Source organism: Panthera tigris, chromosome A2, assembly GCF_018350195.1.
Source record: "Panthera tigris isolate Pti1 chromosome A2, P.tigris_Pti1_mat1.1, whole genome shotgun sequence".
NCBI classification, from domain to species: domain Eukaryota; kingdom Metazoa; phylum Chordata; class Mammalia; order Carnivora; family Felidae; genus Panthera; species Panthera tigris.
The window spans coordinates 148,460,294-148,479,041 of NC_056661.1; the positions used below are offsets into that span (position 1 = coordinate 148,460,294).

At 46.2% G+C, this 18,748-nt stretch overlaps 1 protein-coding gene across 3 annotated transcripts in view; it reads left to right on the top strand.

Annotated features, from left to right (window-relative positions):
- Positions 1 to 18,748, top strand: part of LRGUK (leucine rich repeats and guanylate kinase domain containing) — a 108,683-nt gene that overhangs the window by 53,371 nt on the left and 36,564 nt on the right. For all 3 annotated transcript variants that reach the window (XM_042972793.1, XM_042972798.1, XM_042972803.1), the window contains 4 exons: positions 715 to 811; positions 4,563 to 4,676; positions 7,544 to 7,745; positions 8,601 to 8,696. In XM_042972793.1, coding sequence (XP_042828727.1) covers positions 715 to 811; positions 4,563 to 4,676; positions 7,544 to 7,745; positions 8,601 to 8,696 — 509 coding nt within the window. The remainder of the gene's footprint in view (positions 1 to 714; positions 812 to 4,562; positions 4,677 to 7,543; positions 7,746 to 8,600; positions 8,697 to 18,748) is intronic.

Consider the following 18,748-nt stretch of genomic DNA (forward strand, 5'->3'; position numbering starts at 1 on the left):
GGAAAAGCCAGATATGTGGATAAAAGAAGGCAGTTTTGGTGACAGAGAGTAAGTGGGAGCTGGGGACCGGATGGGGGCGCTGTTGCAGTCAGTGATCAGAGAACTGAGCTGAGAACTCCATTCACGGGTTCCCGTGCGAGGCTCATCCCTGGTATCGAGTACTGGCAGCACGAAGGCGATGGGGTCCTGAACAGGGACCTGGGTGCAATACAATCGGTGGCAGACAATGAGGGTAATGGGCGCGTACAGAAGAGGTGCGTAATCAGCGATAGGGGGTGGGCTTTTGGGCTTGGGGAGGACATGTAACTTGAGTCCTGGAAGACAAGTTGGCTAGCCAGGTGGAGGAATGAGGAGGGGCGTGGGAAAGTGCCCACAGAGCAGAGAGGACACGAAAACACTTGGGTGGAAATATATGAGCAGTAGACATCGTTCTATTGCTGAAAGTAGTGTGGCAGCAGAGGGGCTGGTTCCAAGGTGGTAAACAACAAGTAAACATCGGGTGTTGATGATCTCAAATTTCTACAATCCCTGTAGAGTCAGAGCAGCTGAATGTAGCCTAGAGCTTCGAAACCGCAGCGTTTTCACAACCATGTTGTTCCCCAATTCACGATCCACAGATCAATTTCAACTTTTGAAAACATACTTTTACCAAAACCTTTTCCATTTCGAATCTCAAGCTGCTAGAAGTAGACTGGTTATCTCCTCTGTTTTCAGGGCCTGTCACACCACAAGACCGCCTTACTTTGGAGAGGGGGATCGAGTCGATTATCATTTTATCTCTCAAGAAGTTTTTGATGAAATGGTAAACATGGTAAGAATGTTCCCCTTTGTACTGCACAAGAAATGCATGTTCTCTGCTAGAAATATGAGGAACTAGTGATAAAATCGAGAAACGCTTTGTGTCTGTTGAGAGAGGTGTTCTCCTAGGATTGTTTTTTTTTTTTTTTTTCTTAAACCACTTCCACATCCTTGTGCACGTGCTGCGTTATTTTTTGATCTTGGAGGGAATATTGTAACTTTTCAATAAAGCTACATGAGTAGACATTTTAAGGAAATACAAGAGCACTTCGAAAAGTTCTCGCGATCTGTGTTTATCAGGTGCTGCTGTTATTGATGAGGCTTCACTCAAGATGGGCAGTTCTCACAGACCCGATCTGATGTGCGAAACTTGTGAACTGAGCCTCCTTCGGCGTTGGAGTGCTCTGTCCAGAGACCGCTCCCGTTTGCTAAAACTGGGGCTTTCTCGTGGTCGTCACCCTAAGCACCATTTCATCACGGTGTGTCCCATTCAGTTGGTAGGACACACATACAGCCCTGACCTTCCACGTTATACTGCGTGCACATGATTGTGGTCCGTGTAAGCACGGGATCTGCCGTTTCCACGAGTTTAGTTTTGAATGGCCAACTTTACACATAGTGTGTGTTTTTTTTCTTGTGTTCACAGAGAAACCCAAGTGATTAAGTCCTACAAATCCCTAGGCCGTTTCCCCTCTAACCTTGTCAAAAGAACATCCTAGAGATTCTTTATAATCTTCTCTCCTTGGGCTGTATTTTGGTAATTCAGTTTAATGTATCAAGAGTACTTTGGGATTTTATATTTCTAAAAGCCTTAATAGAGATAGGAAACATTATTAGTAAGTAGCGTTAGTAAGAAGCATCCTTTTAGGGCTCTTTGGGTTGAAAGGCAGCTAGTTCATGAAATTCATGTTGGTTTCTCTTGTTAGAGTCTGAGACATTTTTTCTTGGTTCAGTTCACCTGTTCTCAGTACCCCGTCTGCTTCCCTGATGTTATTACCTTATTTATAACCTTATATATATAAATAAATAACTTATTTATATACCTTATTCCCTTATGTTATTCCCTGATGTTATTACCTTATCCTATCAGTAATAAGGAAGTCTGGTTCAATCCCTAGTCTAAGAAATCGCTGTACTTGTACACCATATTTGCTCGTACAGTTTGACTCCCTCTGCAAAATCCTCGTGTGTTTGAGAAGTACTTGTTTTTACTGCTTCTGCTAAAATCTATCACTTCAATATAATGTCATTTTCTTCAACTTGAATTTTGTTTCTGAGCTCCTTTTTTTTTGATTTTTAAAACATTTTTTAATGTTTATTCATTTTTGAGAGACAGAGACAGAGCGTGAGTTGGGGGGGGGGGGCGGTGCGCAGAGAGAGAGGGAGGCACAGAATCCAAAGCAGGCTCCAGGTTCCGAGCTGCCAGCACAGAGCCTGACGCAGGGCTCAAACTCACGGACCGCGAGATCAGGACCTGGGCCGAAGTTGGATGCTTAACCGCCTGAGCCCCCCAGGCGCCCCTGAGTTCCTTTTCTTGAAAGTGAGCTTAAGACTGTTTCATGAAGAGGCAAACATACAGGTTATAAACTCGTGACACATTGTCAGCGTCGCCAGTCACACCAACACACGCAGCCTTCTGTACGCAGAACCCTCCCCCACCCACGCAGCCTGTCCCACCATGGCATGCCCCAGCCTTGGACACCTGCTGTGGACAGTCACAGCCATGCACTCTGACCTACAGAGCCGCACACCCTCTCACATACTTACTGCTGCATATCCCCCAGCACCCACACGAGGGTCATCGTGTCCCATGCCTACGGCCACGCGAATCTTTTTTAAACACATGAATTCAGTCACTTCCCTGCAGATATACTCCCTGACTTGTGGAAATAGGATTATTGGAGGAGGCTTCTGCAATAGGACTGTTGCTGTTTATGAAGATGTCCGCAAGCAGAAAGAAATGGAAGATCACCAGCCAGAAGCTGGAGGACCACTTCATCTCTGTTCTTTAGAAACAAGTTCGACAGGGCCTGTTTTGTATATAAAAGTACAGTGCCGGCTTCCTTCCGACTCTGCATTTTTCCAGAAAATACGTTTGGGATTCACAGAGGGAGGCCCTTGTACACACAAGTAAACAAATTCATAGTATATATCTGAAGAGTGATTCAAGAGCACATTTTGAAAACAGGGTGAGTCACAGTAAACAAGACAAAGTATATACCTGATGGGACATTCAGGTATCTATCCTATCTATATAGATGACAATATATATATTAAAAGATAACGTAGTATTTGTTTCAAAGAACAAAGAAGGTATGACATTGAGGGAGTAAAATATCAAGGATATTTACTGTTGAGTTGTAAACTTTTAGACTGCATGATATAAACTTCTTTGGATTATGGGGTGTGTGGATTTTCCTCATCACCCATAGCAGACTCATTCACTAGAGACCCACCTACCCCAGGAGATACTCTGTGTCTCACGGGCTTCCAACAGATAGCCTGTCTCCCATCCCCCCCAATCTCCGGAACCTCTGGGCCCAGGAAGCACAGGTAGTATAAAGGACTTCTCACTGCTACTGTTCTTTTTTTTTTTTGTAACTTTTTTTATTTTTGAAGGAGAGAGAGACAGAGCAGGAGTGTGGGAGGGGCAGAGAGAGAGGGAGACACAGAATCCGAAGCAAACTCCAGGCTCCGAGCTGTCAGCACAGTGCCCGACGCTGGGCTTGAACTTGTGGACCGTGAGATCGTGACCTGAGCTGAAGTCGGACGCTTAACGAACGGAGCCACCCAGGTGCCCCTCACTGCTACTGCCTTTCGATGGGATTCGATTGACGGGATTCAGCCTTGCAGATTTTCATTCCATCATTTATATGAAAATCCTGTGCACGAGGAGTCACAGTTGCCAAGATCATTCATGTTTTTATTTTTTTGGTCATGAGCTTTCCAGTTTAGATTAGACCTAGTAGTTTAATAAATCTAATATTGTCAAAGGAAAAAAGCCAATTTTGAGAGCCATGTTTTTTGTTTTTTGTTTTTTACCTGGACTGTTCTGCAAAGGAGTACAGCTTTGGGAAGAACTGGGCTTCCAGAATACAGATAGAAGGCAGCCTTTAAACCTCAAATGACTAGAGGGCACACAGCAATTCTGTTGAATAACATTTGGGGCAGTTTCAATACAAAGCTATGTTTTATATGGAAAAGCAGAAAGGGTCTGTTTTTCATGGCTTATCTCAGGATGCAAAGGTTTTCGGATGTCCCTGTAATTCATGGCCTTCAGGCTTATCTGGGAATGCAAGGCTTTGGAGAATGGGAGCTTTCTCTGGGGTACCTGGTATGTTGGCGTAGCCAACGTGGCCGAGGCAAAAGGCAGGCTATCAGTTTTGCTTTCTCAGCAACGGCAGCTTATGGTGCCCAGTTGGCAAGGAAGCAGGTAAGTAAGCAAAATGGTCTGTTCTACCGTAAGCTTTGGTGAGACCTTTGCTCTCCCTGGATGTTTTGTCAGCAGATGACCGTATTTCCAGAAACTTAATTTTTTTTTTTTTTTTTTTTTTTTTTTTTTTTTTGCCAGCTGAGAATTCTGTTTAAATTCTCTACCACACTTGGGTGTTAAGTTTCATAAACCCATCGTCAGCCTTCTATAATTGCTAATATTCATAGGTTTTACGGAAGCATATAAAAGTAAGACATCAAACAATTTTATTTATATTAAAGTTGAGTATGGCAGCTGTTACATGAAAATCTTTGTACCTCTCAAATTTCAGGGGAAGTTCATTCTGACATTTAATTATGGGAATCACAACTATGGATTAAGTAGGGACACCATAGAAGCCATTGCAAGAGACGGTTTAGCAAGCTGTGTTCACATGGAGATAGAAGTAAGTGTTTTCTTCACTCTGTATTTTTAACGTGTGTGAGTTTGTATGTATATATTTGGGGTTGAGGAAGGGGCTACGGTGTGCAGGTCGCACACTTGCCAGGCGCGGGGGTGGGGGGAAGCTTATGGTTCGTATGGGGGAGGCCAGACATGAACAATTCGATGACGGGAGTTATAGTACGAGACATAGCACACATACGCTATGAATAGATGTGCCCCTCAGGATTTATTTCCTAAGTTATTTCCTCACTAAAGTATCCCTTTTATTTTAGGGTGCAGTCTCTCTTTATCTCAAGTGCTGTTAGGGAAAGTTCCTTCTCACAGGCTACGGGCCCGGGGGCTCTGTGCAGCTGGCCGTGCTCTCTGATCCTCTGTGGGAGATGTGTGGCTGATGCCGGCAGTGACTGCAGTTGCTTGCCGGTTACGATCTTTCCAGGCTGTGAGCAGTTTAGACTGGCAGATTTCAGGATTCTGCCCCCGTACCCTGTTGTCCCCAGTGATCGCCTGCAATTGGAATATACAGAAATTTCTTTCCAATCCATATCCAGGGTAAAACCGTGACTACCTCACTTATTTGTTTTAAAAATAGATAACTTTTGGGGCGCCTGGGTGGCCCAGTCGGTTGAGCGTCCGACTTCGGCTCAGGTCAAGATCTTGCGGTTCGTGAGTTCGAGCCCCGCGTCGGGCTCTGTGCTGACAGCTCGGAGCCTGGAGCCTGCTTTGGATTCCGTGTCTCTCCCTCTCTGTACCCCTCCCCTGCTCATGCTCTGTTATCTCTCTATCAATAATAAATAAATGTTAAAAAAAATTAAAAAAATAAAATATATACCTTTAAAATAGGGAGGGAGACAAAACATGAGATTCATTCTTTCTTTCTTTCTTTCTTTCTTTCTTTCTTTCTTTCTTTCTTTCTTTCTTTCTTTCTTTCTTTCACGTTTATTTATTTTTGAGACAGAGAGAGACAGAGCATGAACGGGGGAGGGTCAGAGAGAGAGAGGGAGACACAGAATCTGAAACAGGCTCCAGGCTCTGAGCTGTCAGCACAGAGCCCGACGTGGGGCTCAAACTCACAGACCGTGAGATCATGACCTGAGCCAAAGTCGGACGCTTAACCAACTGGGCCACCCAGGCACCCCAACACGTAAGAGATTCTTAAATATAGAGAACAAACAGAGGGTTGCTAGAGGGGTTGTGAGAGGGGGGATGGGCTAAATGGGTAAAGGGCATGGAGGAATCTACTCTTGAAATCAGTGTTGCACTATATGCTAACTAACTTGGATGTAAATTAAAAAACAAATAAATTAGTTAATTTAAAAAAATATGTATATATAGCTTTATTAAACATGTGAAAACTTTAAAGGCCATTGCTTGTCTATTTAAGGTACGCTCACTGAGCGGTCTAACAGTTTTGTAGTCGGAAAAAAAAAAGTTACAAAAATGATACCCTTAGGTCAAGCTTAGAGAAAACAAAATCTGGGTGGGTCTGACAGCCCTTTCCTATGGCTGCTGAGCCTTCTCTAGAACTGGTTTCCTTTGTGACTTGGCCGAGCGGGGGACTGTGATTCCTTCTCGGCTCCTGGTGTTGGTGTGTAGCCTCGCTTCAGTGAGACTGGTCATGTTTCTTCCAGCCCTTTAATTTTTCTAGCTTCAAACTCCTGCAGTCCTCACCTCTCCGCAGTTGATTGCTTCTGCATCCTTAAGGAGGTTTTCTTTCTTTCAGTGCTAATAAGCAAAAAAAAAGACCTCTTTTCCCAAAAATATCTTCCTCGGGCAAGGCAGAAACTCCCTGGCGCCTCTTGCTGACCTTTACCTTCTTCTCTGGGCACTGGCTTCTGTTTTGTCCTCTTCCTCCCTGCGAGCTTTCCCCGACTCATTTCCAGGAGGTCGACTCTATATAAACCAGGTCTCGTTTCCCTGATGCTCCCGAGGGAAAGCATTTTTCCAAACTGCTCTTGTCACTGACGCTGACAGAAGCTGTTTTTTAAAGAGCCTGTATTGCTTCCCCCACTGAATGTTTAAAACCAAGATTTTGAACGTTGAGTTAAACTACTGATGATGGGATGGAGGGGGGAGGAAGTGCAGAGTTCATTTGGAGCGGCTCTTGTGTTGCACCTGTGAGGAAACTGGTGCTCAGGGAGTGTTTGCAGGATTTGCTCGCAGTCTGCTGGAGCTGGGGAGCCACAGTCACCATCCAGCCCTGCTTCTCCCTGGGACCTGCTGGCTGCACGGCGGCTTGAGCTTGGCTGTCCCTTGCTCTGGGTAGAAGCTGTGAGATGTAATAGGAACCAGCCAACCAGGTTGCTGGTTTAGGAATAAGAAGGGTCCCAAGGCGAAGGCGGCACAGGTAACAGAGTAGCATTTTTTTTTCTCGGTAAGATCTTTATCTCCTGGCGCTGAAAGGCTGCTCTTGGAAATGTAGACTTGAAGTACATTTCAGTGGGGCTCCTGGCTGGCCCAGGCTCTAGAGCGTGTGACTCTCGATCTTAAGAGTTGTAAGTTCAAGCCCCACGTTAGGAATGGAGATTACTTCAAAATGAAATCTTTAAAAAAATGAGGATGCGACAGTGCTGTGAATGTACCTGTTTGTACCTAGCCATTTTTTTTGAACCATCATGTATATTAGGGTGATTAGTTAAAGGATAATCGGGTAGAATGAGCTGTTTTATTTCCAATAACAATACATCATCCCCTGATGAACAAAGGGGAATAATCCAACTTTGAGACATTTACAGGAAAATAATAGCTAATAATACAAATAAGTCCTTCAATGTAAGACTACTTATTTTGCCAACGTTGTCAGATGTCTCCAAAATGATACCTAAATTGTATATCTGTTTCTAATTTATTACCTTTTCTTTAAACAAACAGGGTGTCAGAAGTTTGAAATATTCCTATTTTGAGCCTCGATATATCCTGGTGGTGCCCATGAACAAGGAAAAATACGAAGGATACTTGCGGAGAAAAGGATTATTCAGTCGTTCAGAGATTGAATTTGCTGTCTCCAGAGTGGACCTTTATGTTAAAATCAATCAGCAGTTTCCTGGATATTTCGACGCAGTGATCAATGCAGGTCAGTGACTTTCAGCAAGGTTTTATTTTTGAAATGTAAGGTCACTGGGGGAGGATCTGCTCCAGAGTATAATCTCACTGCTGGCTGACTGCCGTTCCTTGTGGCCGTGGGGCTGGGGGCCCTGCTGCTTTCGTTGGCTCTCTGCCAGGGGTTGCCCTCCACCCTCGAGGCTGCTCCCACGTCCTACACACGGGGCCCCTCTGTCGTCAAGCCAGTGATGGCACATCAGACTCTCCTCATGCTTCTAGCCTCTGCCTTCCTCTTCTACTACCAGGAAACTGGCTTCCTTTATGAGGCTCACGTGATTAAGAGTAGGCCCGGGGCGCCTGGGTGGCTCAGTCGGTTAAGCGGCCCACTTCAGTTCAGGTCACGATCTCATGGTGTGTGAGTTCGAGCCCCTCATCGGGCTCTGTGCTGACAGCTCAGAGCCTGGAGCCTGCTTCGGATTCTGTGTCCCCTTCTCTCTCCGCCCCACCCCTGCTTGCGCTCTGTCTTTCAAAAATGAATAAACATTTAAAAAAAAAAAAAAAGAGTGGGTCCACCTGGGTAGTCTTCCTTCTGACTCGTCCAAACTCAGCTGATAAGTAACCTTCATCCCATTTGCAAAAATCTGTTTTGCCGTTTAACACGACATGACCACGGGAGTAATATCTCTTCATGTTCACAGGTTCTGCCCTTGCTCACGGGAGGCAGTTATATGAAGGGGACGTGTCATTAGGGGCTTAGAATCCTGCCTATGACAATAGTCATAAAGTTAGAGGGAGCTTGAAAAATCATTACCACCAACAGTGGCAAATTGACTGTGTTTAGATATGATTCTGTTGCTTTAAAAGTACCTTCTCTCATTTTCTGTAGATGATCTGGATGCTGCCTACCAAAAGCTGAGTCGTCTCATCAGAGAGTACCTTGGGTTGTCCGAGGAAACGTCCAAGGATTTGGCTCCAACCGCAGGTACTACCCTGTCCCTTTTGTGCCAGAACTTTTTGTTTTCGTGGAGAGGAGAACAAATCTGTGGGTGCTCATCGCCCAGCCTAAAGCTGGTTCTAACTCTTGAATCCCTACACTTCCTGCGGTGTGATTGTCCCCGCAAACGAGCTGTGTGGATCAGCCCTCCGGGTCTGTCCCTCTACTTGTCTCAGTGGCCATAGTGGAACTCAGGGGACTGTCCTTCAGGGACATGCTGGCCAGTGACTTCGAGGTTCATGGTACATAAGGATCAGCCTCCGGGTTCAGAACTCAGCCTTCCAGAAGTTTGGCTCCCTTAGGGAGCTGAGGCGGCGTTCTGCTCGGCAGGTTCGTATTGAGCGTTGTGGCAATCTGGTCGATTTCTTTCCCCTTTTCTTTGCGTTGCCACGGTCCTCAAAATGTCGTACCAGAGAGTGTGGTGGACGCGTGTGGTCAGAGGAGGTGAGGCTGGTCGCCCACTCCCTCGGGCAAGCTGGTTCACTGTTCTGAGCTCCGGCGGACTGTCTTGCTAGACGGAGTGAATGCTCCCCACCTGCCTCACGGAGCACGTGCAGCGAACGACATAGGCTGTAGAGGCGTACGATTCCTTGGAATCCAGTAATTCTAAAGCCCTAACTTAGAATTTTGATGCCTGAGTATTTTGAGGTGCATTTGGAAGGTTCTCCCTAATCCACCTCACCCGCACCAAGGTGGCTACTAGGAAAAGATGATAGAAAAGTAAGTCTTGGCAACGGTGTGGAGAAACTGGGAATGGGAAATGGTACAGCTCCTATGGAAAACAATGTCATGGTTCCTCAACACATTGAAAATAGAATTACCGTATGACGTAGCTGTTCCACTTCTGGGTCTATACTCGGTGTGGTTTATACATACAATGGAATACTATTCAGCCCTCAAAAAGAAGGACATTCTGCCATCTGGTACAACAGAGATGAAGCTTGAGAACAGTCTGATAAGCGAAATAACCCAGTCAAAGAAAACCACAAATATTATCTGATGCCACTTTTATGAGGGACCTACACTAGTCAAATCCATCAGGACAGAAAATGGAATGGTTGCCAGGGGCCAGGAGAGGGAGGAGAACGGAGTGTCCTTGCTGAACGGCTACACAGTTTCACAATTACAAGATGAAGAGAATTCTGGGGATTGGTTGCACAACGCTGTGAATATACTTAACACTGCTGAACTGTACAGGTAAAAATAGTTGAGATGGCAAACTTTATGTCTGTGTGTTTGTACCACCATAGCGATAATAATAAAAAAAGTTCCCCCAGTGGACTGAGGTGCATTCACAGAGCAAATACTCTAAAATGTTAATGTGAGACCCTTGCTTGCTGTGCAGATACTCCGCAACTTTGTGTGTTCACGTGCTGTAGCCTTTGTGACTCCTTGCTCAGTTAGGATTTTGCTGGCCACGTTGTATCCTGGCCAGGTTGAGGCAGGCCAGGCCATGATTTTGCCAGAGTTCAAACTAATTGTGCTGTTTTGCAATCTTACACACTCATTTCAGGTCAGGTACCCCTGGAATTCTGGAATGAGGTCAGTGTGAAACTGGTAACAACAGCAGGTAACAAACAGAGTGAGGCTGTCCCTCCGCGTGTCTCATAGGAGACAGGTGACCAGGGGACAACTTACTGCCTGGAGAAAACCTGAGTAAAGTGTGCCCTGTGTGCAGACAGGCATTAGTGGGGGAGCGGAGGGCTGTGCCCAGGCTAGAAGAGGGGACATTCGGTTAGGAGCACGTCGGCGTGCTCACCCAGCACTGCTCCCATCTCCGCATCGGGCATCGGGCATTGGGCATCAGGCACCGGTCCTTTAGAAAGCTGTGCCCGGCAAGGTGCACGTTACATTTCGTGAGGCTCTGGTAGCCGGATGGAAGTTTCTCCTGGGGAAATCATACTCTCAGCTTTAAATCTTTGCTAACCCACCAACCTTCTGATCTTTAATTTGGTCCCCCGGGTGGACCTGTCCCTGTCGGGGGGCTGTCTCCTATGTTAGAACCCCCCACCCCCATCCCATCCTGGAGCCAGACCCATCTCCCATTGTAAATTAATAAGTTGGTGTTCTGGCTTTGAAATCAGCCCCTCGGGGATTTAGATAAGCACGAGTCATTCCCCGGCCCGACCAGTTGTTTTTATTTTATTTTATTTTATTTTATTTATTTATTTTTCAATATATGAAATTTATTGTCAAATTGGTTTCCATACAACACCCAGTGCTCATCCCAAAAGGTGCCCTCCTCAATACCCATCACCCACCCTCCCCTCCCTCCCACCCCCCCATCAACCCTCAGTTTGTTCTCAGTTTTTAACAGTCTCTTATGCTTTGGCTCTCTCCCTCTCTAACCTCTTTTTTTTTTTTTTTTTCCTTCCCCTCCTCCTTGGGTTTCTGTTAAATTTCTCAGGATCCACATAAGAGTGAAAACATATGGTATCTGTCTTTCTCTGTATGGCTTATTTCACTTAGCATCACACTTTCCAGTTCCATCCACGTTGCTACAAAGGGCCATATTTCGTTCTTTCTCATTGCCACGTAGTACTCCATTGTGTATATAAACCACAATTTCTTTATCCATTCATCAGTTGATGGACATTTAGGCTCTTTCCATAATTTGGCTATTGTTGAGAGTGCTGCTATAAACATTGGGGTATGAGTGCCCCTATGCATCAGTACTCCTGTATCCCTTGGGTAAATTCCTAGCAGTGCTATTGCTGGGTCATAGGGTAGGTCTATTTTTAATTTTCTGAGGAACCTCCACACTGGTTTCCAGAGTGGCTGCACCAATTTGCATTCCCACCAACAGTGCAAGAGGGTTCCGGTTTCTCCACATCCTCTCCAGCATCTATAGTCTCCTGATTTGTTCATTTTGGCCCCTCTGACTGGCGTGAGGTGATATCTGAGTGTGGTTTTGATTTGTATTTCCCTGATGAGGAGCGACGTTGAGCATCTTTTCATGTGCCTGTTGGCCGTCCGGATGTCTTCTTTAGAGAAGTGTCTATTCATGTTTTCTGCCCATTTCTTCACTGGGTTATTTGTTTTTCGGGTGTGGAGTTTGGTGAGCTCTTTATAGATTTTGGATACTAGCCCTTTGTCCGATATGTCATTTGCAAATATCTTTTCCCATTCTGTTGGTTGCCTTTTAGTTTTGTTGGTTGTTTCCTTTGCTGTGCAGAAGCTTTTTATCTTCATAAGGTCCCAGTAATTCATTTTTGCTTTTAATTCCATTGCCTTTGGTGATGTGTCGAGTAAGAGATTGCTGAGGTCAGAGAGGTCTTTTCCTGCTTTCTCCTCTAGGGTTTTGATGGTTTCCTGTCTCACATTCAGGTCCTTTATCCATTTTGAGTTTATTTTTGTGAATGGTGTGAGAAAGTGGTCTAGTTTCAACCTTCTGCATGTTGCTGTCCAGTTCTCCCAGCACCATTTGTTAAAGAGACTGTCTTTTTTCCATTGGATGTTCTTTCCTGCTTTGTCAAAGATGAGTTGGCCATACGTTTGTGGGTCTAGTTCTGGGGTTTCTATTCTATTCCATTGGTCTATGTGTCTGTTTTTGTGCCAATACCATGCTGTCTTGATGATGACAGCTTTGTAGTAGAGGCTAAAGTCTGGGATTGTGATGCCTCCTGCTTTGGTCTTCTTCAAAATTACTTTGGCTATTCGGGGCCTTTTGTGGTTCCATATGAATTTTAGGATTGCTTGTTCTAGTTTCGAGAAGAATGCTGGTGCAATTTTGATTGGGATTGCATTGAATGTGTAGATAGCTTTGGGTAGTATTGACATTTTGACAATATTTATTCTTCGAATCCATGAGCAGGGAATGTCTTTCCATTTCTTTATACCTTCTTCAATTACCTTCATAAGCTTTCTATAGTTTTCAGCATACAGATCTTTTACATCTTTGGTTAGATTTATCCCTAGGTATTTTACGCTTCTTGGTGCAATTGTGAATGGGATCAGTTTCTTTATTTGTCTTTCTGTTGCTTCATTGTTAGTGTATAAGAATGCAACTGATTTCTGTACATTGATTTTGTATCCTGCGGCCCAACCAGTTCTGAGTACCTGAGGGAGGGTGTTTGCCAGTCAGTCGCATGGAGGGCGCCTCTGAGCTGTGGCGCTCGATAGGGACTCTGCCTCTACAGCCAGTGGGGCTCCAGCGCTCCCATCTCTGCACCCACCAGGACGCCGGTTCTCGGGGACAGGTGCCGTTTGCGGATCAGTGGACCAGATCATGTGTGCATGGGAAAACAGACTCCCATTGTAGAGGGTATAATGAAACTTCATTTATTTGCACCAATTAGGTTAGGCCTGTCCTATTTCATGGGAAGTATGAATTACAGAGCTTGTTAAAACGTTATCCCTCTCCGATACAGTTAATAACGGAAACTGGGTCTCTTGGTTATCAACTAATAGAGTCTCAGCTTTAAAGAGTAGATGGGAGAGGGGCGCCTGGGTGGCTCAGTTGGTTGAGCGTCCGACTTTGGCTCAGGTCATGATCTCTCAGTTTGTGGGTTCGAGCCCCACGTTGGGCTCTGTGCTGACAGCTCAGAGCCTGGAGCCTGCTTCTGATTCTGGGTCTTCCTCTCTCTCTGTTCCTCCCCTGCTCGCTCTCGCTCTCTCTCTCTCTCTCTCTCTCAAAAATAAAGATTAAAAAAAAATTTTTTTAAATGAAGAGTAGATGTGAGGGTCTATAATAAATGTATCAATTACTGGCCTCAATAGACCCCCATTTTCCTGGCAGGTTTAGTGTTTTGGAAAATAATGTGTCAAGAAGCCAGACACCTCATTTTATTTAAACAGTTAATCTGTGGAGGAAGTTACCTTTTTCACTTTATGGTTTAAGGATAGATTTGCACACAGAGCGCCTGGTGGCTCAGTCAGTTAAGCACCTGACTTCGGCTCAGGTCATGCTCTCATGGTTCATGAGTTCGAGCCCCACATCGGGCTCTCTGATGTCAGTGCAGAGCCTGCTTCATACCCCCTGTCCCTCTCTCTTTCTTGGCTCCTCCCCTGCTAGCGCACTCTCTCAAAAATAAACTTTTCAAAAAAAAAAAAAAAAAAGGATAAACTTGCACATAAAGTGATTTTGTGAAGTCTGGACATTATTCAAGTGAGTATTTAAAGATTCTAATGAGGAGTAACCTGTTAAAGGATCTCTAGTGGTTCAAGAGGAGAGCCAGTGGCCTCTTTGAGTTTCTGGGCTCCGAAGTACATGCTGTGGAGACGGGCCAGATGTTCACAGGTTCCCCACAGGAGAGCGGGGCCCAACCATAACCTCCTGGAAATGACGTCAGGACTCCCTGAGAAGGACCAGAGCCCCAGCAGGGTCACCGCCACAGGCCTGGATCACCCCTCTATCTTGCTTCCGCTCTGAGCTGGGTCACTCTGATTTTAAGTTCTGTAGTTTAGGTAGGTTTACGTAAAGACATACATTACTTACGTGGATGTAAATGGGACCCCTACAAGAAAAGATCATTTTAGTAGAGTGGAATATTTTTCAATATATAATTGAGCTGTCAAAGGTAAGAAAATAAAAAGAATTCTTTGAAAGACAGTCCAAGCGATTAGAAAATTGCACCAGAAATGGGAAGCCTTAGTTTTGTATTCTAAATTTTGCCAGTGATCATTAATTTGATTAGAGAAATCACTTAGAACTCCCATTTCTTTTTTTTAGATTTATTTATTTTGAGAGAGAGAGCGAGCGAGCGAGCAGAGAGGGGGCGGAGATGCTGTCAGTGCAAAGCCCGACAGGGGGTTGGTTCTCATGAATATGAGAGTGTGACCTGAGCCAAAATTAGTAGCCGGATGCTCAGCTGACTGAGCCACCCAGGTGCCCCGAATTCCCATTTCTAAAAAACAAAGCCAGCTACGTAAAATATTACGGAATATTTTAGAATTTGCTGAGGTTTTTCCCAGTTAGCTTAGACTGTCTTTATGTTAGACTTCAGTACAAATAGAAATTTGGTGGCCAATGGCATTTTTTTCAAGGAAGCAGGAATCCTGTATCATACCAGTTGAAAAATATTTTTAGTTATTTGGAATAATACATTGCTTCTCCATTAGATGCACGTACAAAATAGTAACTTGAGCTACAGAGTGATTATAAAACCTCAAGATATTGAGATATACCATTAATTAAAAATGTTTATCAACCATGGTACAGATTATCTTATTTTTTCCCCTATAGTAATTCAGATAATACTCATTTCTAAAGCATGAAGACTAAAAAAATCCTGAGCAAACAATACAGTTTTTATAAAAAAGAAAAAACTCACTCTATTCACATTTCAGTATCAGGGATGTCTTTCCCCTCCATTTGTCTTTATACAACCTATTTCTGGAATATTTATTTGGTGCTTCCAATAAAGCTTTTAAAAAGCCACCCTGAGTTCTTGCTATAGAGATCATAAAATAAAATTATATTTGCAAATCATTATTCAGAATTCCGACTAATGATGGAGGAAAATGACGATGGTGATGATGAGTCAAACGGGGAAATTGAGCAATTTACTAGTCTGTAAGTGGTGCCTTTATCTCTAATAAAGAGCAGGGTATCATTTGCCAAATGATGTGAGTTGTTAAATTGTAAAAATGGGGGGAAAAATCCTTGTATGTCTGATCCTGGGAAACCGGGAGGGCTTACAAATGGAAAGAGCCTTTAGCATTGGATTTTGCTGTTCTTACATCTTCCTGTTTTTTTAAATTACTTTTTTGTGGTAAAAAAAAAACAAAAACACATAAAATTAGCCATTTTAGCCATTTTAAGTGTATGACTTAATGGCCTCGACTACATTCACAGTGTTTCATAACCGCCATCACTGCTACCTGTTTCCAAAAGTTTTCATTCCTCCCGAACAGAAAGTCTATTCCCATTAAGCAATGACTTGTCTCCAGCCCCTGGTAACCTCTAATCTGTTTCCATCTCTGTGACTTTGCCAACTCTAGATATTTTCACTGTTCTTCTATTTTTTTGACCTTGTTTCTTGACTAAATTTGTGTTTAACTTATAACTGTCATAAACTAGGGAGACGGGAATGATGAGCAGGGCAGCCCCACGGAAACCCCACCAAGAAGCAAGCTTTTCCTTGTCCCCACTCTTCCCCAGCCCCTCTCCAGAGACAATGTGGTTCGATTGGAGGCACAGGGTACATGCCCAGACTAGGAGGTTCAGTGAGGGCCCACAGTATTCCAAGCTGTCATCCTGCTTCTTGGAGGAGAGGGGAAAGTGGCCAGGAGCCTGGTTCACTTCTGGGGATGGACCACCCTGGGTGGCCTTGGAGGTCTGACTTGGTTTGCAGCCTCTGAGTATCAGGTCTCCCCCCAGAGTGAGCAGGGACTAGTTTCTTCAAAGCTGTTCCACACTGGTGTGCCACCTCTGACCAGTGGCCTTTCGGAGCCATGTCCTTGGGACCGGGCTAGGATGTTACAGGGGCCACCAGAATATGGCAGGGCTTCCGTCATAAGTAAGTGCCCGTCCAGCTTCCCGTGCCTCCTGGGTATTGGTAAACTGACATCATTCTTCCTGGAGCTCAGTTTCCTGAAGGGGACTGCCATTAAACAAGGACACTAGCGGGACTTCACCCGGCTCAGATGTCCATCCTCTAGTTTCTACCCCCACAAGCAGCAGTGGCACGTAAGGTGGTGAAAATTTTAAATCCCATTCACTTAAAGATTGTTCTTGCCACTCTCAGCCCTGGATGTAAGGTTTGGTTCTGTGAATGAGCCTCTTTATGTTTATTTATTGAAGCTCATGATTTCGGTTGACTACGGTGGTTCCAAGTTCTAAGAGGAGTCTAGGCACCTAGTATCCCCAAGGGGAAGGCACGGTGACAGTGCTCCTGGACGTGTCATTTTATTCTTTCCAAGGGCCTATGCGCATCCGAGAAGGAAAAGATATTCTTTGTTCTTTCTAAAGCTGCATGGTTACTTAGTATGTGTTCAGATGCCTTTAGCTAACTTCTTTTTATATTAAAGCAGGAGCTCCCTCTAGCAAGAAGACCCCCTCTGGGGTGCCCGCCCACCTGGTCCCATCCCCAAGGCGCTTGGCAAAGCTGCAGGCGGATGGCCAGTTAACCGAGCATCACCCTGGAATGCAGATTCGTGCACAGGCCCCCGAAAATCAGAGCGCGGCTCCCTCCCAGGACCAAGCGCCGACTCAGGAGGGAGCCGCCCACCACGCGCTCTCTCCCAGCAGCCGCGTCAGTGCCGAGCCTCCCCCGCAGGCCCGAGACTTATCCCCAGACCAGAGGGGAGGGGGTGTTCAACAACCGGATCCTTCTTCACAAATCGTAACTACAAATCTCCCTGAAAACGAGTCTCGGACATCTGAGGTGAAAGCAGGTAACATAGGGCAGGCTTCCATCACTCCTTCCCAAGGGCGCCCTGACCAGGGGCGGCACCCTGAGCCGCCTGCAGCGCACAGAGCTCCGCCAGACCAGGATGAGGAGTCAGGGGAGGCCGAGGGGACCCTCGCTCTCCCTCCGCCATCTGAGGCTCTACAGGAGTCTGACCCAACATCCCTCAGCCCCCAGAGAACCCAGGGTGAGGAAACTGAGTCAGCCAATGTGCCACCCGACGGTGCCCATCATGAGCCTCCGAGAGACCCTTCCCACCCTAACGGGGCCAAAATACCGGGACCACCTCTGGAAGATTCTCGGCAACCTCCAGTGGAGGGATCCCCAAAGGCAGAATTTGTTCGGGTCAGCAGTCCTTACCCAGAAGTGCCACATCCTCAGGACTCAACAGATATCGAACAGACCCCGGGCAGGGACAACCCAATGACTTTGCTCCCCAGAAGCTGGCTGGCTCCCACCAGGCTGCCCCAGCCTCGGGTCCTCGCCCCGCTCCAGAGTCGGAGGCCCACACCCAGACTCCTCTCACCCAGCAGGGAGGAAGGTTTCGGAACAGCCTCAGACCAAACCGTGACTCCCTCGTCGAGGCCTCCACTAGCTCAGGAAGGAGACCCCAGTAAACTTCCTCCCATCAGCCCTCCTCATTCCAAACCACCACAAAGTCTGAGTCCCCATCAGGACCACGGTCCTCAGCAAGTCCAGGAAGAAAAGGTCAGGGAGGTGAAACTCCCTCTTATCAGTCCCCCCGTCCAGGAGCATGCACCGCAGCCCGTCCCCGATCCTCCTGAGGAAGAGGGGACTCAGGTGGTTAGGCTCCCGCACATTCCCACCCCCTTCTCCGAACAGCAGCTGCCGCACAACACGGGGGCTCACCGTGATTTGAGGCCTGCAAAGGAAAGGCAGGCCCCCAAAGCAGGCCGCTCCTCCAGCAAGAAGATTTCAGATGTGCAGGCCTTACCCCCAAACCAAGAGCCGGTGCAGCAGACAGGAGCTAGGGAAAAAAAACTCCCTATCCAAAGAGAGACAATTAAAGGACCAGGGCATCCGAAAAAGGTACCTCCTAGAAGCCATCAGATAGCCTTGCAGCCAGAATCCCAGAGTAAGCCGACTCCCCCAAAGGTACCCCATCACCCGAACCCTAGCCCTCCTCAGAGTCCTCAGGGGACCCAGAGAAGAAAAGTCAACGCGCCAGAAATTCCTGAGCCACCCCACGCTGAACCATTGCCTGCGGATCCCCAGTTCCAAGAAGAGAAACAGGGAAAGGTGCATTATTCCAGGGAAAAGGCCCGTGCCAGGCTCCCCCCAGATGACCCGGTTCAGAAGGTAGCTGGGTCCAAAAGAGGGCCATCGTTGAAAAAGAATTCTGAAGGATCATCTCAAGGAAATAAAGCCACCCTCAGTGGCAGGCAACTGCACAGGGGTCCTCTCCGGAGTGCAATGTCCTCTGTAGAGTCAAGACCAGATGATTCTGCTCCCCGGGAGCATCCAGGGAGAAGAGAAGAGGTTCATACGAGGGGAAGATTTCAGAAGAGAGAATCGTCTTTGGACTCCCCAGAGCAGGCCCCCACCCAGCAGCCTGTCAGAGAGACCCAAGCCCATCGAAGGCCCAGTCAGACCAGAGAGAGTTCTGTCCAAAGGGATGGTGCCTCCAGGCGGCAAGCCAAGGAGAAACACACCGAGAAACACGGGGGA